This window comes from Lissotriton vulgaris, chromosome 2_1, assembly GCF_964263255.1.
Source record: "Lissotriton vulgaris chromosome 2_1, aLisVul1.2, whole genome shotgun sequence".
In the NCBI taxonomy this organism is placed as follows: Eukaryota; Metazoa; Chordata; class Amphibia; order Caudata; family Salamandridae; genus Lissotriton; species Lissotriton vulgaris.
The window spans coordinates 772,613,002-772,630,088 of NC_141687.1; the positions used below are offsets into that span (position 1 = coordinate 772,613,002).

Below are 17,087 nucleotides of genomic sequence, written 5' to 3' on the forward strand. Positions count from 1 at the left end.
GCAATACGGGCTGTACACAGAGCACCGGAGAACAGCCTTGCCCACTGGAACAACAAATTGCCTTCCCCCTCCCCCCCCCCACTCAATCTCTGCAATCCCCCCTAGATGCTTAGGTTTTTAGTGGGATTGTTAAACCCTTGGAATATATGTTATTTGAAGTGTCTGGAGTTTGGTCATGATATGCTCCCATTAAAAGTGTCCTGAATGTCTCTTACAGAAATGGCTGTCACTTGACAGGGCCATGACCACTTAAGTTTGTGCTGTAGGAACACCGGCCCTCCAACCCACCCACCACTTTCCTACCATTCTCCTTTAAACTAAACTAGTGAGAACTGTAAGCATACATTTATCAATGCAGTCACAAACAAAATAACACTTCAAGCGAGGCTAGAGAACACAGTTTGCCCTCAATGACACGAAAATGGATGGCCCCATCTGTACTGGATAGATTTAAATTTCAATATGCCAATGATTGGTTTGAAAACTCTGCACTTAGCCAGAGTGACAGGAATCCTGGAAAAGTTGAAAGGTGGAGCTGTGGAATGATATGGGGCTACCCTGCAAGGTCAGGTCATCTATGCCTCTTTTTCTTCAAAGAAGTGTTCCTTCGTTATTACGTCAGGAGTGGCGCCCTTCTGGGCTTGTTGCTGGTACACTGTGTTCAGTCCAGTCTAATCAGAGGTTGGTCAGGGGTTTCCACCATAGCTTCAAAAAAGTTCCGCACATCGTTCAAGAGGCGGTTTTGTGAGATTTTTGGGGGGTTCCAAAGAGCAGATGTCATTTCCTCATGATCAGTTCGAAATCTTCTCATTTTTCTTGTAGGATGATGCGTTGTTCCTCTAAGGTTAGCACATGTTATGGCAGTCATTCACAAATCATCCATTTGTTCAAGGAGTTTGTACTGCTTATTCGCTGCTATCCCAGAGGTCCATCACATCTCGGCACCACTATAGGTCACTCCTCAGTTCAGACTTAAAAGTCTGATTCTCCTGTTATTCCACAAAATGCTTGGATGACAACGTCTTTACTAATGCTGGTGCCACTTTTTCTGTCGGAATGTTTCTAGTACCCCGTTTCACCACCCCTTTGCTTTGTTAGGAGCCTGCAACAAAATCTTAGATGGATTGCTCCCATTTGACCACACGTCATAGCTGAAATCTATATTGGGGCACCGTAGGGTTCGCACTATGCAGACTGGTGAGTTTAGTTAGTTAAACTCATGGTCGTTGACAATATTAAGAAGCATCCCCTCTATATCTTATGCAATGCCAAGTAGGATACTAGTCTTCTCCTTGGTGATCGGGACAGTGGTCTGCTTCCGGCATGTCAATGGTTCAAGGGTGGGGATGGTCGCTTGTCTGTTACGAGTTGTCAGACCTTTTTTGCGAAGAGCAAGTCCAGTACCCCATCTCAAATGAGACTCCAGAGGATCACCTCCATTGTACCTTGCCAGCAGCTAGACCATGGCATGAGCTGAGCTTTTTGATGGGCTGAAGGATAGGCTTCATCCACCCCTTCATGATAACTTCTCAACAAGGCCTCTCAGGCAGGTATGCAACCCTGCTAGATGCTATGTTATGTTATAGTATTTATACAGCGCACAGCTGCCCCAGCAAAGGGGCGTCCCAGCGCTAGAGCAAACAGGAGGAAGCGAGCAGCAAACGGGTCTAGCTAGACAGGAAGAGATAGGTCTTGGTAGCGGATATATGATGTTAGCACGCATACTTTTAGCACGCATTTTTTACAACGCAGGACCTTTTACAACGAATACCTTTACAACGCATTACACTACAACGCAGATACTATTACAACGCATACCATTACAACGTAAGTATAGGTAAGTATATAATATTTTTAAATAATGTAATAAATAATTATTCAAATATTTTAATTAATTATAAAATATTTTATTATTAAATATTTTAATTATATTAATTTTTATTTAATAATTTGTAAATATATATGTTAAAAATACCCCTGAACCCGAAAACCAAAACCCAACCCTGAAACCTAAAACTACCCCTGTACCACAAAACCCAAACCCAGCCCAGAACCCTAAAAATACCCCTGTACCCCAAATCCCAAACCCAGCCCTGAACCCTAAAAATACCCCTGTACCGCCAAACCCAGCCCTGAACCCTAAAAATACCCCTGTACCCCCAAACCCAGCCCTGAAACCTAAAAATACCCCTGTACCCCAAAACCAGCCCTGAAACCTAATACCCCTGTACCCCCAAACCCAGCCCTGAAACCTAAAAATACCCCTGTACCCCAAAACCCAAACCCAGCCCTGAAACCTAATACCCCTGTACCCCAAAACCCAAACCCAACCCTGAAACCTAATACCCCTGCACCCCAAAACCCAAACCCAACCCTGAAACCTAAAAATACCCCTGTACCCCAAAACCCAAACCTAGCCCATAAACCTAAAAATACCCCTGTACTCCAAAACCCAAACCCTGAAACCTAAAAATACCCCTGTAACCCAAACCCTGAAACCTAAAAATACCCCTGTACCCCAAAACCCAAACCCAACCCTGAAACCTAAAAATACCCCTGTACCCCAAAACCCAAACCCAACCCTGAAACCTAAAAATACCCCTGTACCCCAAAACCCAAACCTGAAACCTAAAAATACCCCTGTACCCCAAAACCCAAACCCAGCCCTGAAACCTAAAAATACCCCTGTACCCCAAAACCCAAACCCAACCCTGAAACCTAAAAATACCCCTGTACCCCAAAACCCAAACCCAACCCGGAAACCTAAAAATACCCCTGTACCCCAAAACCCAAACCTGAAACCTAAAAATACCCCTGTACCCCAATACCCAAACCCAACCCTAAAACCTAAAAATACCCCTGTACCCCAAAACCCAAACCCAACCCTGAAACCTAAAAATACCCCTGTACCCCAAACCCCAAACCCAATACCCCTAATGTTTTTTAAAAAAGATAAACTTATCTATACTTACGTTGTAGTGTAATGAGTTGTAAAGGTATTCGTTGTAAAGGGTCCTGCGTGGTAATAGTTTAGTTGTAACAGTATTTCGTGCTAAAAGATGCGTGGTAACAGTTACATACCCTTGGTAGCCTTACGAAAGGCCAGATAATTATCCAGGCTACGAATGTAAAAGGAAAGCGAGTTCCAGAGTCTGGCTGCCAGAAAACTGAAAGAGCGTCCACCAGCTCTCGCCCTCCTCACCCGGGGACAGTCACCAAATGATGACCTACAGAGCAGAGTTGGAGAGTGGGAATGTATAGTGAGAGCAGATTAGTCAAAATACCAGGGGAAGACAGTTTCAGGATATTAAATGCCAAACAGAGGGCCTTGAACTCGACTCGTTTGGCCACCGGCAGCCAGTGTAGCGGACTGATAACGATGGCGGTAGAGCAGATTCTGGGGAGGCCAAGGAGAGTTCTAGCGGCTGCGTTCTGAACCCTCTACAGTCTGAGCCTTGTTGACCCCCATGTACAATGAATTGGCGCAGTCCAGTCTTGACAGAACAGAGGCCTGGACAATGACCCGTCTAATAGAAGGCTAAAAAAAAAAAACAATGGTTTAAGCCTCCGTGAAATATCAAAACACGTCCCTGCCACTTTCTTAGTTTGGGCTTCAAAGCGGAGGGCAGAGTCAACCCAGACAACTAAGTTCTTCACCATCTGTTTGAGGGCGGGGGCACAGCCCAGGGTAGCTGGCCACCAGCGTTCACTCCACAGGTCAGGATTTTTCCACATCATCAGAATCTCAGTCTTCCTGGCGTTGAGCTGGAGGCAGTTGGTGGTCATCCACACGGTGACAGCAGCAAGATCGCTTCGAAACTTAAAGGCGTTCTGCAGAACGTCATCGGAGAGTGCTACCACCAACTGTGTATCGTCTGCGTATGATACAACTGTGAGCCCACTGCTCCGAGCGATCGACGCTAAAGGTTGAACATAGACATTAAAGAGTGCCTGGCTCAGAGCCAAGCTCTGGGGCACACCCAGATTGATGGTACAGACCGAGGAGGTGAAAGGGGGAGCTATCACCTGAAAGGTCCTCTCAGAGAGAAAGGAGGCAAACCAGCCCTGAGCAGAGCCTACAATACCTGCCTCTTCCAGCCTACCCAGCAGGATCTGGTGAGAGACCGTATCCACTGAGATCCAACAGGATCAGTGCTGACGTACGGCCCTCATCCAGTGCGGTTCTCAGCTGTTCAGTCACCGCTAGAAGGGCAGATTCGGTGCTATAGCCCTGGTGGAAGCCATTCTGAGAAGGGTCCAATAGATTCTTCTCTTCCAAAAAACCTGTAAAGGTGGTATATACATGGGCCTCAGCAATTTTTGAAGCCCAAGGCAGGAGAGAAATAGGGTGATAGTTCTCCGGTTTGGCTGTGTCAAGAGTAGATTTCTTTAACAGGGGAAGGACTCTGGCCTGCTTCCAGGTCTTAGGGACAGATACCGTAGAGAAGGATAGATTCAAGGGAAGAAGCAAGGGAAGCGATTTCAGAAATTGATCCGGTCTCATTGGATCAGCCGGGGAGCCGGTTTAAACCTTGCAGAGGGAGTACAGCGCCTCCTGAGAGATAGGTGGAAAAGCAGCAAGCGGGTGGGTAGGACAGAGTCTCCCTGTCGGATCGCAACCCAGATCGGCTGAGAGAAAGGCTTTATAGATGTTATCCACCTTATTAACAAAGAAGGTGGAAAGGGCCTCGCACTGCTCATCAGATGAAATAGGGGAGACAGCAGGTGCCCCAGCTGGCATGAGGTCTTTAATTATGGAGAATACCCTTTTGGCGGGGTAGTTACTACTGCTAATCTTGGCTGTAAAATATACGGCCCGCTCTTTCTGAATGGGCCTGTGATATTTCTTAATGGCCCCCTCATAGCATCCTTTCATGATGGGATCGTAGTCTCGTCTCCATACCCTCTCCAACCACTTACAGTCTTTGTGCATGGTGGACAGTCGATCAGTGTACCAGGGACTGGATTTGGTGTAACAAATCCTAGACTGCTTGACCAGGATAAGAGTGTCCAGCAAGCATAGGATCCAGTCTGACAACGCTTTATCGGCAGCGTCCGGCTCATCAGGCAAGCTAGACATGTTCCTGGCGAGGAGGGCATGGAACTGATCATGGTCCAATTTGTGCCAAGGGCATTTGAGGGAGACTTTGTGAGGAACCTCCCGAAGAAGTCTTACTCCCAAGAGTGTCATGGGAATAAGATGGTCAGACCAACACACCAGGATGTGTGTGGTAACAGAAAGGGAGGAGAGATTAGAAAAAACAGGGTCTAGCAGATGGCCCGCAGAGTGAATGGGACTTTGAACCAGATGAAGCAGCTGGCAAGCTGCTAGGTCAGCGGTAAATTGACTAGATCAGAGTCCTGAAGGTTATCACATTGCAAATTCATATCGCCAATCACACTAAAATTAGCAGCACTCATAGCCAATGAGCTAAATGCGTCAATTAATGCAGCCCTAAATTCCTTGGAAGGTCCAGGTGGACGATAAACCAGAAGGCCGGACATAGTGAAGGAGGCATTAAGAGAAATCCTGAAGCGAGCACGCTCAAAGCCCACCAAAATTACTTTAGTAAAGGTACAAGATTTAAAAATAACAGCATTTCCCCCTCCTCTAGACTCTCTATTGATGGTCAGGATACTAAAGCCCGGGGTGAGTGCACGATCAGGTACAGCCACCATGTTGTCTCACAGCCATGTTTCTGTCAGGGAGAAAACATCAGGGGATTCATTAAGTAACAGGTTATAAACGTCCAGATAGTGCTCGACTAGGGAGCGGATATTGAAACTGAGCAGTTTAATGTTCTGTCTGGAACATGGAAGCGAGGTTGGAGGGGACAAGATAGTAGGTCAAGAAACATAACCGCAGTTCTTCCAGGTGAACGGACCCTCAGGCGAGTTGCAGGGAGGGTGGCCACAATGACGTGCTGACTGCCCCAGAGCCAGCAGGTCGTCACAGGGGTAAACATACACACAGCCTATCAAACCTGCGGCCTGTCTGGCGTTGCGACAGGCGCGGAGGGGAGCAGACTGGCTTGCCTTAGGCATGTCTTCGGCACGCCACCGGCACATCCGCGGTTTGCTCATGTTGAAATATCGAGAGCAGGAATAGTACCGCCCCCACTGCCCCCGGAAGTGCGTCACCCCACGCAGGCAAAGGGAAAGCAACCGCCCTACACACAATCGGCACACAGCCGTGGTGAACCGCAGCGGGAAGTAAAATGCGAGGGAAGGCAAGATCCGCTAAGCAGCAAGTAAGCACAGTACAAAGGTAGCAAAGTGCTCAGAGTGATTAAAAGTATTTAAAAATAGAAAACCAGTTAAAAGCAAGTTAAAACATTTCACAGTGGTGCAGCACACAGAGTCACACTGAGCCTCACCATTTAGTGCAGCGTGACCGTGGTCTGCTAGTGTTGAAATACCAAGAGCTGGAACAGTACGACTGTAGGATCGACTGTAAGAGCTCCCACCAAGTGCTGCAAAGTGGTAAACTGCTGCCCAAGTCCATTATTCCGGGCCATGCCCCTCCAGCAATGCTAGTTTATTTTCTGACTCCTTATGTGTACACACATTATAGTCTACACCACTCATAAAAAAGGCGGGGATATGCGCTGTTGGCTTGTCCCACCAGTTAGATCTTGTCCTCCTCGCCATAGACTCATCGGAAGGATTATGCCTGCGGACAGTCATTCAGCAGGTTTTCAGATTTAAACTCTCCTCCAGGTTTAGCAGCAGCTGCCTGGGCTTCATCAGATCTACTCAGAGCTTCAACATTGCGATGGGGGCAGGTAAGCTACTACTTTGGTTCCTCCTGGGTCAGCATCCGGGAATCCCAAACGTGAGAAAATGTATCAAAGAATATTTATTGAAGAAACATCAACTTTGTTTGGTTTAGCAGCAAAATCATACAAAAGGCTAAATTCATTAAAGTTCCTACGTTATTGCCTCCTTTGAAGATATTACTAACCTGTAATTGTAATTTGTTAATAGGTGAAAAGGATTTCCAGTCTCCCTACATCAAGATTTCAGTTTGAGATGTTGCACTTGAAGTGTGGTAATATGCCATGGTCACCGGCTTTTAGGAGTCCCTTGGTTTTAAAGTTTTACGCTTTTTTTGGGTTCTCCAATTTAAAGATTATTCGGGTATCATCCTCATAGCTACAACACAAGTAAAAAGGATTTGATTACATTTCTGGGAGACACTGGATGTAAATTAGGAGGGAGATGTTGAAGCACTGACAAACTTATACTTTGTTACAGTAATGAGTGGAAGTGAATGGTGGTAAGGAGCGGATGCTTGACCTGCCCATAAGATGGGAGGTCCAGTCAGAATTTTTCCATCCATGCACATTTTTTGAATTTTATAATTTGAGTGTTATGGTGCATTGTCAAATAAAGCAGATAGGTAAAGGACACAGAGTCACTGCTCAATTAGGCCTCTAGTTTTGAGATCATCCCAGACAGACAGTAGTGCAGATTCAGTGCTGCTCCCTCCACAAAAGACAACTTGTTGGTCAAACAGTAGATTGTCATCTTCCAAGACTTTTGAAATCTGGGAGAAATACCTACTCTTATCAATTTTCCTCAGGAAAAGCATGTTTGATAAACATACTATTTACCACATTACTTAGCTGGTTTATGTACATCTACAAAACTCTGATATGTTATACCACAATGCAATATTAACCAAACACTTTAGTTGGGGAAGGTCTCCAAATATATGCAAATGATTTGTATAAATAATTTAAATATGTTCAGCAAAATAAAGCAGTGTATCACAGTTTAAAAGTAAGACAGGTGAGTAGTGATGCAAGAGATGAAATGAAAACTTGTTAATAAACAGCTGCAATATAGGTTGCATTATGGCTTTTTTTATTTACCTTGGCTGCTTTCATTCTGGATTTCCGCTTTCCTTTTTCTTCCCCTTGAAGAATCAGATTGTTTCTTCTCAGGTGTCTAAATGTAAAACAAATGCTTTAATTTTAATACAGCAAGAGGTTAAACCTGAAATAGAAAGCATTGAAAGTTTATTTGAGTAAGTTTAGTATCTAAAGACCATTTACTTACAACATCAATTATATGTCAGGGTCCAGAGTAGAGGAGTATGCCTTACTTTCTTCGCTTTATTGCAATCAGCAGCCATAACTTTAGTAAACATCAGATCTTTAAAAAAACGACTCTCCGAAGAACCCTGGGTAAAATAGAAACAAAGTCCATCCAATCCCTTGCTGGGCTAGTCTGCAGAATCCCTTGTCTTCTTCCCTCTTCCTTCTTCGCTGCTCTAGCCCGCCAGCTAAATCCTTAAAAAAGGGGTCTCAATGTGGCTTGGGAGGTATTGGATTTGGGCTGAATTAATATTGTATTTCTGCATAGTTTTCAGATGCGCTCATTGTAGGCTCCACAGACAGTGTGCAGAGAGAGAAATATCAACAGGGAGCGACCCGAAGAGAGTCCTGTCTAAATACCCCATGGGCTGGAGTTGGATGTGGAGGGTCTGTATTTATACCCGGTAAGGAAAGCAACAGCACCAAAGGCTTCCCCGACAGGCACGAGGAACACTGATCCAGACCAAATATAACCCTGTGCATACAGTGGGTGATTGGAATCCCAGGCTGTGGCCTCAGGCCCCCACATTATACTGGTCTCCCAGTTACCACTCAAACTGTACTAATTAAAGCTTCGCAGATATCCCCTTTGGGGGAGAAGGGGGATGGACTTAACAAGCCATTACCCTATTGAAGAATGCCAATTAAGCCCTATCGACTGAGCACCAGAAGTCCCTCCTTATCAAAGTAGACCCCAAACTAGTGGACCCAGCCACTTTGGAAGCATGAGCAGTGGCACAAGGTGGGCTCTCTGGCACACATTAGTCAAGGAACTAGGTAAATTTGTAGCTACGGCCTCCTCTCTGGATAAAGCAGAGATGAAACGCATTCACCTCCACTGCCATGGTTTTTGGCGGGGAGGGGGGGGCAGCGGAACGGCCGTTTTGCTACCCAAACCCCTTCAAGAGGCCAAGGGAGGGTTGGTAAGTGTCCGAAGTTTGAAACCTTCTTTCCCTCCAGAGGATGGCCACACCAACAAAGCTTCAGAAAAACTTCAAGGTGAACACCAACCAAGCATCTGCCAACAGTATTAATATGCCCTTATACCCTCTCAAAGGTAGAGAGCAGGCTGGCACTATCCATACACAAATGTCCACGTCTCACCAGCGATTCGTGGGTGCTACAGGCAGCGAGCTGTTTCCATATAGAGCTTTACGGTTTTCCACACAAGGTGTCTTGCCCCAATCAGGTTCTTGACACACAATGTGGAGCTAGTAGACAGTCACATCGATGTTGGATAAAGGTGCCATCTACCCAACATCTCTACATCCCATGGGTTTTCTCAGAAATTAGTTTTTGGTGGACGGGGGCCAACGTCCAGCTAGCAACCTAAAGGTCTTTAATGAATGGCAGGTATTTCACCATTTCAAGATGAAGGGAATCCCCCTCTTCAGAGATCTCTTGAGCCACCAGGACTGGCTCATCAGAATGGACCTCAAGGAAGCCTATTTACCTCTCCCCCTGCCCCCTTCGAATTCATGTCTCTTCCGTTTGGCCTATCTTCTGCACCATGTTGCTTCATCAAGGTGCTCAGGCCAGCAAAAGAGTACTAGAGGGCATGAGGGATTCGCTTCATCGTATCCCTCAACATTCTCCTGAAGGGCCAATGTCTGCCCAATCTCGTGGAACATCTCCAGACGATCTTCTCACTCTTAGAGTCACTGGGGTTTGTGATCAACTGAAACAAGTCACACCTAAATGAGACTCGGAAGCGGACCTTCCTCGGTTTTGAAATAGATTTTGTGGACCTTGAGCCCTCACACCAAGAAAGTGGTACAAATCAAACAGACACTGCAAAATACACCCAAGAAGGAGATAGCTTTCCTTCGACAACTGGCGAGACTTCTCATTGCTCATACAGGCCATATTCCGGAGGTCACTACAATTCCGGGTGCTGCAACGTCTAAAGGCATCTCATCTCCGGAAGGGCTTCACATACTCACAGGTGGTCCAGCTCTCAGTGGAAGCCAAAGAGAAAATGGGGTGGCAGTTAGTACCCATAGAATCCTGGAATGGGACAGCCATATTCGGATCCAATCCAGACATGGTGATCGATTCAAACACCAGCTGGACAGGCTGATGCGTCCTTTGTGGAGAGTTACCCACAGGCAGAGTTTAGTCACCGGAGAATACAGGCTTCCTATCAACCGCCTGGAACAGTTAGCGTGCTCCTCCACAATCCGCTGCTAGACAAGGGACAAGGTTCAATGCTGTTGTGTGTCGATTTAGATATCGTATACAGGTTTTCTGATTTACACCCTAATATAGGCACATTTCACATTGCCCTTATTTAGGCATAGAAATAAATCCTACCCTTATTTAGGCATTATCCATGCTAACCAAATACAGGCATGGCCACCTACATCCATCCATCCACCCACGTCACAACGAGTTCTTGGAAAACCAGACTCTTATGCCTTTAGGACTTCCCCTTGCTTGGGTTATTGATTTCTCCAAGAACTCATTTATTATGCATGAACATCTATTCCTTAGGGGTTCATTCATGACATTCCTCTGCCCGACTTTTACGTCAATACTGGCATTCCCAAACACCTTCAATGTATAAATATACCCTCAATTGCCACGGCAAGTCATGGCTGCATACTTTCACGGCTCGCCACGGCAAGTTCAGAAGGAAGTCGAGTCACCGCCTGACGGACTGACCAGACGCTGTCCTCCTCCTTGCAGAGAATCCAGCTCCAGTGTTTCTCACTCCCCTTGCGGGGTGTTCGAGATTGAGACCCGGAAAGAGATTCCAACCGCTCTCATTCGAAGGTGTGGAGCAGACTAGAACCTAGAGGGAATTTTGGCAAATCTTGGCAACACCAATCCAAACTATAGCTAAACTAGAGTATAGAAAAACAGCTTAAATACCAAAAGAGGGAGTGGAGAGGTAGTGTGTCCGGCCGATCACCCCTGACAATTTAATAAACAAAATGGAATCCACCCACAGGAAATAGGCAAAACAAGATGTATGGTCATGGGTTGGGTGTGTTTCCTACTTTGGTGGGAAGCACAGTGTTTTTTAAATACCCCTCACACACCAAAAGGGCCCTTGGTGTCATGCTTCATCATAGGGGTCTTCGAGGAGGAGACATTTGAGTGAGATAACACCCCCACAGATAGTGCAATTAGCACAGAGGTCCCCTGCTTTTCTGAAGGCTCATGAGGCCTTGGACCTCTGGATAATGAATTTCCAATAAGGTATTACCTTGTCGCAATCAATATTGACCATAATAGGTATATCCTACACATATATTCAAACACATAGTATTCCCTATGTTCTGGCGGTACTAGACTGTCTTATGTGAGTAGGGTAGGGATCTGTGTACCCGTCCTGAAGAACCAGCACGCTTTGAAACATGTTGACACAAATACACACAGGAGGTTTGTACATTAAATACATCAAACGTCCACCTCACAGGGGAGGAGCCAAGATGGCCGCGGAGACGGACGTGTAACCTCCCGGCTCCCCGAGCCTTTGTTTCTCGCATAGCTATCCTGTTCACTATCCTGCTCTTGTGTACCAGCGGGATGTTTGGGAAAGCTTCCTGACTCCATTGGTATCCCTCCGGTGTCCCTACCTGCCCGACGACCTGAGATATCGTCGAGAAGCACGCAGACGCCTACCCTAGCCCTGGACCCGGGACCTGCGATACAAAGCGCCGCCTGTGACTGCCGCGGCTGCGGGGGCCGATCACTTTGGAGCGGCGCTGCCATCCTGTGCTGGCCGAATGGATCTATGGCCTTTACACCGGGCGCCTGTGTGAATGGCACTGCTGGCCGACTGGGAGTCTGAATTGCCGCTTCCTTCTGTGGAACGCTGAAGGTTAGCCGCTCCTTGCTTTTTCCAGCATCGGAAGCGCCCCGGCAGCCGAGGCTCCTTCATTGCCTCGCCTCTGCCGATCGCAGAAGAGCCCCCCACTGTATGCAGCCTACGACTGTGGACCTGTCCTGCCCCGAAGGAGCTGTCCGTCTCCTCATAACGCCGACTTTGCCTGTAATCACTGGTTGCCCCGACGGCGGGATCGCGACGGCTGGCTCATCTACAGTAATGGCGGACGGCGCCCTGGCTCCTGCCCGACGTACCCAGCTTACACCCGGTTGGGGAGCGGACCTGGCTGAAGCGTCTCGTAACACGGAGGCAATGGAGGATCAATCGCCATTTACCCTCGCCTCTGTTCTCCTGGCTCTTACTCGACTGAGGGATGAGTGGTGTGCGAGCTCGCGACTACTGGGGGAGAAGCTGGATGGCTGTGTATCTGGATCGGACTATAATTTGCCCGTCCTCTCTCCTTGCTCTATTGAACAGCATCCGCTGATCCCGGTCTGGGAAACATTGTTGCCGGGGAAGTGTGTAATTGACCAGCAGCTTCGCGACGACATGGAGAGAGAGGTACATTCTACCCGCCCTGGTACTGATACAATGTCTCTCTCCCTGACGCGGAGCACAACCTCGCCCACGGAGTTCAAGGGGCCGCTGCTGCAACATCTGACTATCATGTTCGAATGTGCCTACTTATTGGAGACGTCGATATCTCCCGCACTGTGTAGTGTTATTGCTTTTAACACGCAGCTCCACTTATGTGTTGACTCTGTCTGGGACTGGCGACATCTATTTTGTCCTCGGACACTTCTTCATTACCGAGTGTGGCCATTTTGTTTCTTTGTTCTTGCTGGGGCGGGCTTTCTCCTTCTCTTCGGAGTTGTTGGCTTCTCAAGAGGGGCGGGCACGGGGGGACGTCCCAGATCGGGCCAGGGCTAGGTCTCATTTAATGGAATGGACGCATTGGCGGGCGGGGACTAGGTTGGGACTGCTCTTTGTCTGCTTTGCTTGCACAATTAGAAATGCCTCTCTCCATCTGCAGTTTTGCTTGCTATTTCAGTTGTGCTGACGATAATTGGGGCGGGGATTCTTAGGCGGCTAATGGTGACCGGGAGTATGTGAAAGTGACCTCCTCCCGACTTTTCTGAGAGTTGAAGATTAGAACGCTCTTTTCTCACTCTCTGTATCTTGGATATTATAGTATTCTTTTTTCCTTTCTTACTTCTTTCTTCTTCTCGCTATATTTCGGGTTTATTGGGCGACAGACACACTGCTGGGGGGGGGGGGTAGGCCGTAGCCTCTGCATGCGTGTAGGGTGGGGGGTTAGTATTTTAGTTTTATATTCGGTTCTATGGTGCCTTATTTTTTCCTTCTTCACTTTTGTTTTTCCTTTCTTCAGTCTTGGTCCGTGTCTAGGCATACTAGGGGATGGGTGGCGGCGGTCGTTGGGTGGGATGTTAGGACTGATACCCTTGCTGTAGTCACTGCTAGCTGCCATGCCGCCTGGGTGGGGACTTGATTGTTGGGTTATTAGATTGTGTGGTGAATTGTAATCACAGTCATGTTCCACCTGCACGGACTCTGCCTTCTTGACTTATTATTTCTTTTATGATTCAGATACAGTACGTATTGAATTCAATAGTTGCAAGAAAAAATTTAAAATTAACCTTCATTGATCCTGGGACATGGTGATACGGTGCTTTACAGTGTAACTCTTAAATACTTGCCGATGGTAATGACGTATTGCTGTGTCGCCGACTTGCATGCACTGTTGCTTCATGCGTATTTGTGGCCGGCCTGATGGTTGTGGGCCCGTATTTGTTCTTTCTTGATGCACAATAAAGGTTTACAAAAATTAAAAAAAAAAAAAGAAAAAAAAACAAAAAAAACCTCCACCTCACAGTTTTTAGGTCGTGGCAGCGCACATGCGCAGTCTCGTTCTGGTATTTAACGTTTTTGAGGAGCTTACACTAGTAGGCTTTAAGCCCCGCACCTCTTTCCCATTGGACGAGCGTCACCGTTTCTGCTAAAGGATGCCATGCCACTGGGAAAGAGCACTTTAGTTTTCTCTCTTTGAGCCGTCCCACTTGGACGGGCTCACTTGACTTACTCCTGTCGCAAAAGGATTCTTATCATTAAGGGGCCATGTATTTTAAAACACATGGCCCCATAAAGATAACAAACCTGGGGGGCGTGGGCGGACCAGCCAAGATGGTGGACGTATCTCTGTGAGGATCTTGCTGCCGGCTGGTGACCGCGGCCTCTAGTGCCCATTCTAGGTGTCCTAACACGGAGCCCATCACTGGTTCCCGGAGCCAGCAGGGAGCATGCCGGTGTGCCTTGATTGCAGCTGGGCAGAGCAGCGGGGATGTTATCGCTGCGTCGGCGAGCGACCTCCCTAAGATGGCGGATGGGCGCCGAGACATCACGGGCCTCTGAAGACAGACTAGCCCCAGAGTCCCACAAGCGGATTGAGCGAGACTGAGTGGAGAACAGCTGCTGGACATGCCTGACCGGTCCTAGCAACAACGGACCCTCCGGAGTGCCGAGCCGCGACCCTGCATCAGCGCGATGGGAGACCCACCCCCAATGGAACCACAAGTGCAACAACACCACCAAACCTTGAAAGAGCTTCAGGCCCGGATCCAGACTCTTGAGCATAAGACGGACGACTTGGAGGGGTGCTCCCGCAGGAGCAACATCCGCGCTATGAATTTGCCGGAGGGGGCGGACCCGGTCAAATACATGACGGACTGGTCACAACATTCACGCCCGCTGAGGAACTGACCCCGCGCTTCTCCATTGAACTGGCGCACCGTGTACCAGCACCGAAGCCAAAGCCGGGCCTCCCCCCAGACCCTTCCTGATGACACTGTTGCACTTCCGGGACAGAGACACCATTCTCCGTGCGGCCAGAGCACGGGGTCGATTGCAGGTGGAGGACAAACAAGTGATGTTATTTCTTATTACTCCCAAGCAGTACAGCGTCAAAGAGCCACCTTCCAAGCAATCAAGCGCACCCTGCGTCAACAGAATGTCCAGTACGCGCTCCTGTTTCCGGCCCGCCTCAGGATTGTCCACGATGGGGGCACACACACTTCTTCTCTGACCCAAAGGAAGCGAACTCCTGGATAGAACAACACCTTCCGCGCCGAGATGACACCTCACCCGCACGGAACAACTCTGGTGGGCGTAGAGGAGGGAGACTACCTCGAAAACTCACCCTAACACAACTGGAGGTACGGTCCAGCCCCTCGGGAACAGGCTCCCCGGCCCTGACACAAATCATCGCTGAGCGCCAGAAAGCGCTGAGGGAGGTGGCCGCAATAGGCCCTGGGAGGAGAAACTCTGACACGGAGGAGGGCCCCCATCTATTCAGCTCAGAGGATGGAGGCAGTGATGCACCTGAATCCAGGGAGGTCTCTGTGACACCTCCCACAGTGACACCCCAAAGAGCGGACACTTTGCTCTAACAAGATTGCGGCAAACACAGGGCACTCCAATAGATCGACAACTCCTGGGGCTGGATCATAGCTGGAGGCAGCCCTGTGACACTGGTCAAGCTCAGAAACCTACGGACTTTTGGCCTATATCGGGGAGATCACCAGGGCCTGGGCCCTCCCACCCAAGCCAACCCCGTAGGTGGATCGCAAGGCTTTTAGTGGACACTACACCACAGCCTTCAACGACCGCAAAGCCGAGCCGGCAGTGGCCGGAGAGATGGCCTTCCATGACCCCACGACACGAACTAAAGTTTCATGCAAACCAGTCTGGACGCGTTGCCTCGTGCAACGGGTCCCCAAAGTTGGGACTGTTTCCCAAAGTTGCAGTTTTTGATCCCCTTTTACATTCTACTCCTCTTAGTCATTCCCGAGCGGGAGGCGTACAGCTTAGACTTCTAGTGGACAGGGGGCGGTGGGTGGCGGGCTAGAGCGGACCAGGCGGGGGACACGCCCGAGACAGATACTCTGATCACACAGTCGCAACATGATTCACAAAATGTCAAACACAGACTTCAAGTTCCTCACGCTCAACGTCAGGGGCATGCACACGGCCAGCAAACGGTATTCGCATATGTGAAGCGCCAGCAGGCCCAGGTGGCCTTCCTACAGGAGACACACTTGCATCGCAAGAGGTTGGCAGATTGCATAAAAAATGGCATGGTATACTGTGCGCCACCGAGTACTTCGCTTTCGCTAGAGACACACTCACATGGATCCGACCGGGGGCCAGGATCATTGACAGGGAGGGTCGGTATGCAATACTGATAGGCCTGTAGAAGGCCAGTCAATCCTTATAGGGTGTGTGTATGCCCCAAACACAGATCAGGAACAATACTGGAACACCCTAATTGGTGTCCTGGGTCGCCATGCAGGCATACCTTGGCTCCTGGGAGGGGACTACAATTGTGCTCTAGACTTACACCTTGACAGATCTCATCCCCGGCCACCCCACTCGCCAGCACACAAACAAACAGAACGCTTCCGCCAGTGGCTGGATCACTGGTCCCTGGTGGACTCATGGCAAGCAATACACCCGGCAGAGCGACTTTACTCTTTCCATTCTATCCAGCACGACCTGAGGGCAAGACTAGATAGATTCCTATGCACCACAAACCTGATACCCAAGATAAGACATGCAGATTACATGTGGAGAATACTATCAGACCACGACGCGCATGTAATGATCCTTCGCTGGCGGCCCCCTCACACCCCGGTCCCAACGTGGAAACTCCCCCAGGAATGTCTTACTGATCAAGTCTTTCGTCACATGCACGGCAAATTCATTAGGGACCACTTTCTGCATAATGCGGGCACACTCTTCCAGGGCCACAGAATGGGACGCTTACAAAGTTAGTGCTAGGGGTCACTGCATTCAACAAGTGGTGGGAGTACGGCGCACACTAGAGCAGGCACTGAGTGGAGCGGAGAAATCGCTGGCGGATCTTTCCCAGGACTCAGATCAAGGGGAAGCTATACTTGTACAACTCACAGTGGCAAAACTTGCGCATGCGGAGACCATGAGAGACTTACATAAATAGAACTTCCGCGCATATGCGACCCGAGCAAACAGAGAGGGCAATAGAACGGGTGCGCTTTTAGCCTGGCTGACCAAACAAGACACGATGGCGCAACCCATCACGGAACTTATGGACTCAC

General features: G+C 48.6%; 1 protein-coding gene across 7 annotated transcripts in view; it reads right to left on the bottom strand.

The window, feature by feature from the left end:
- TLK1 (tousled like kinase 1) overlaps positions 1-17,087 on the bottom strand; it is an 877,117-nt gene that overhangs the window by 615,698 nt on the left and 244,332 nt on the right. For all 7 annotated transcript variants that reach the window (XM_086956115.1, XM_086956118.1, XM_086956116.1 and 4 more), the window contains one exon: positions 7,878-7,953. In XM_086956115.1, coding sequence (XP_086812241.1) covers positions 7,878-7,953 — 76 coding nt within the window. The remainder of the gene's footprint in view (positions 1-7,877; positions 7,954-17,087) is intronic.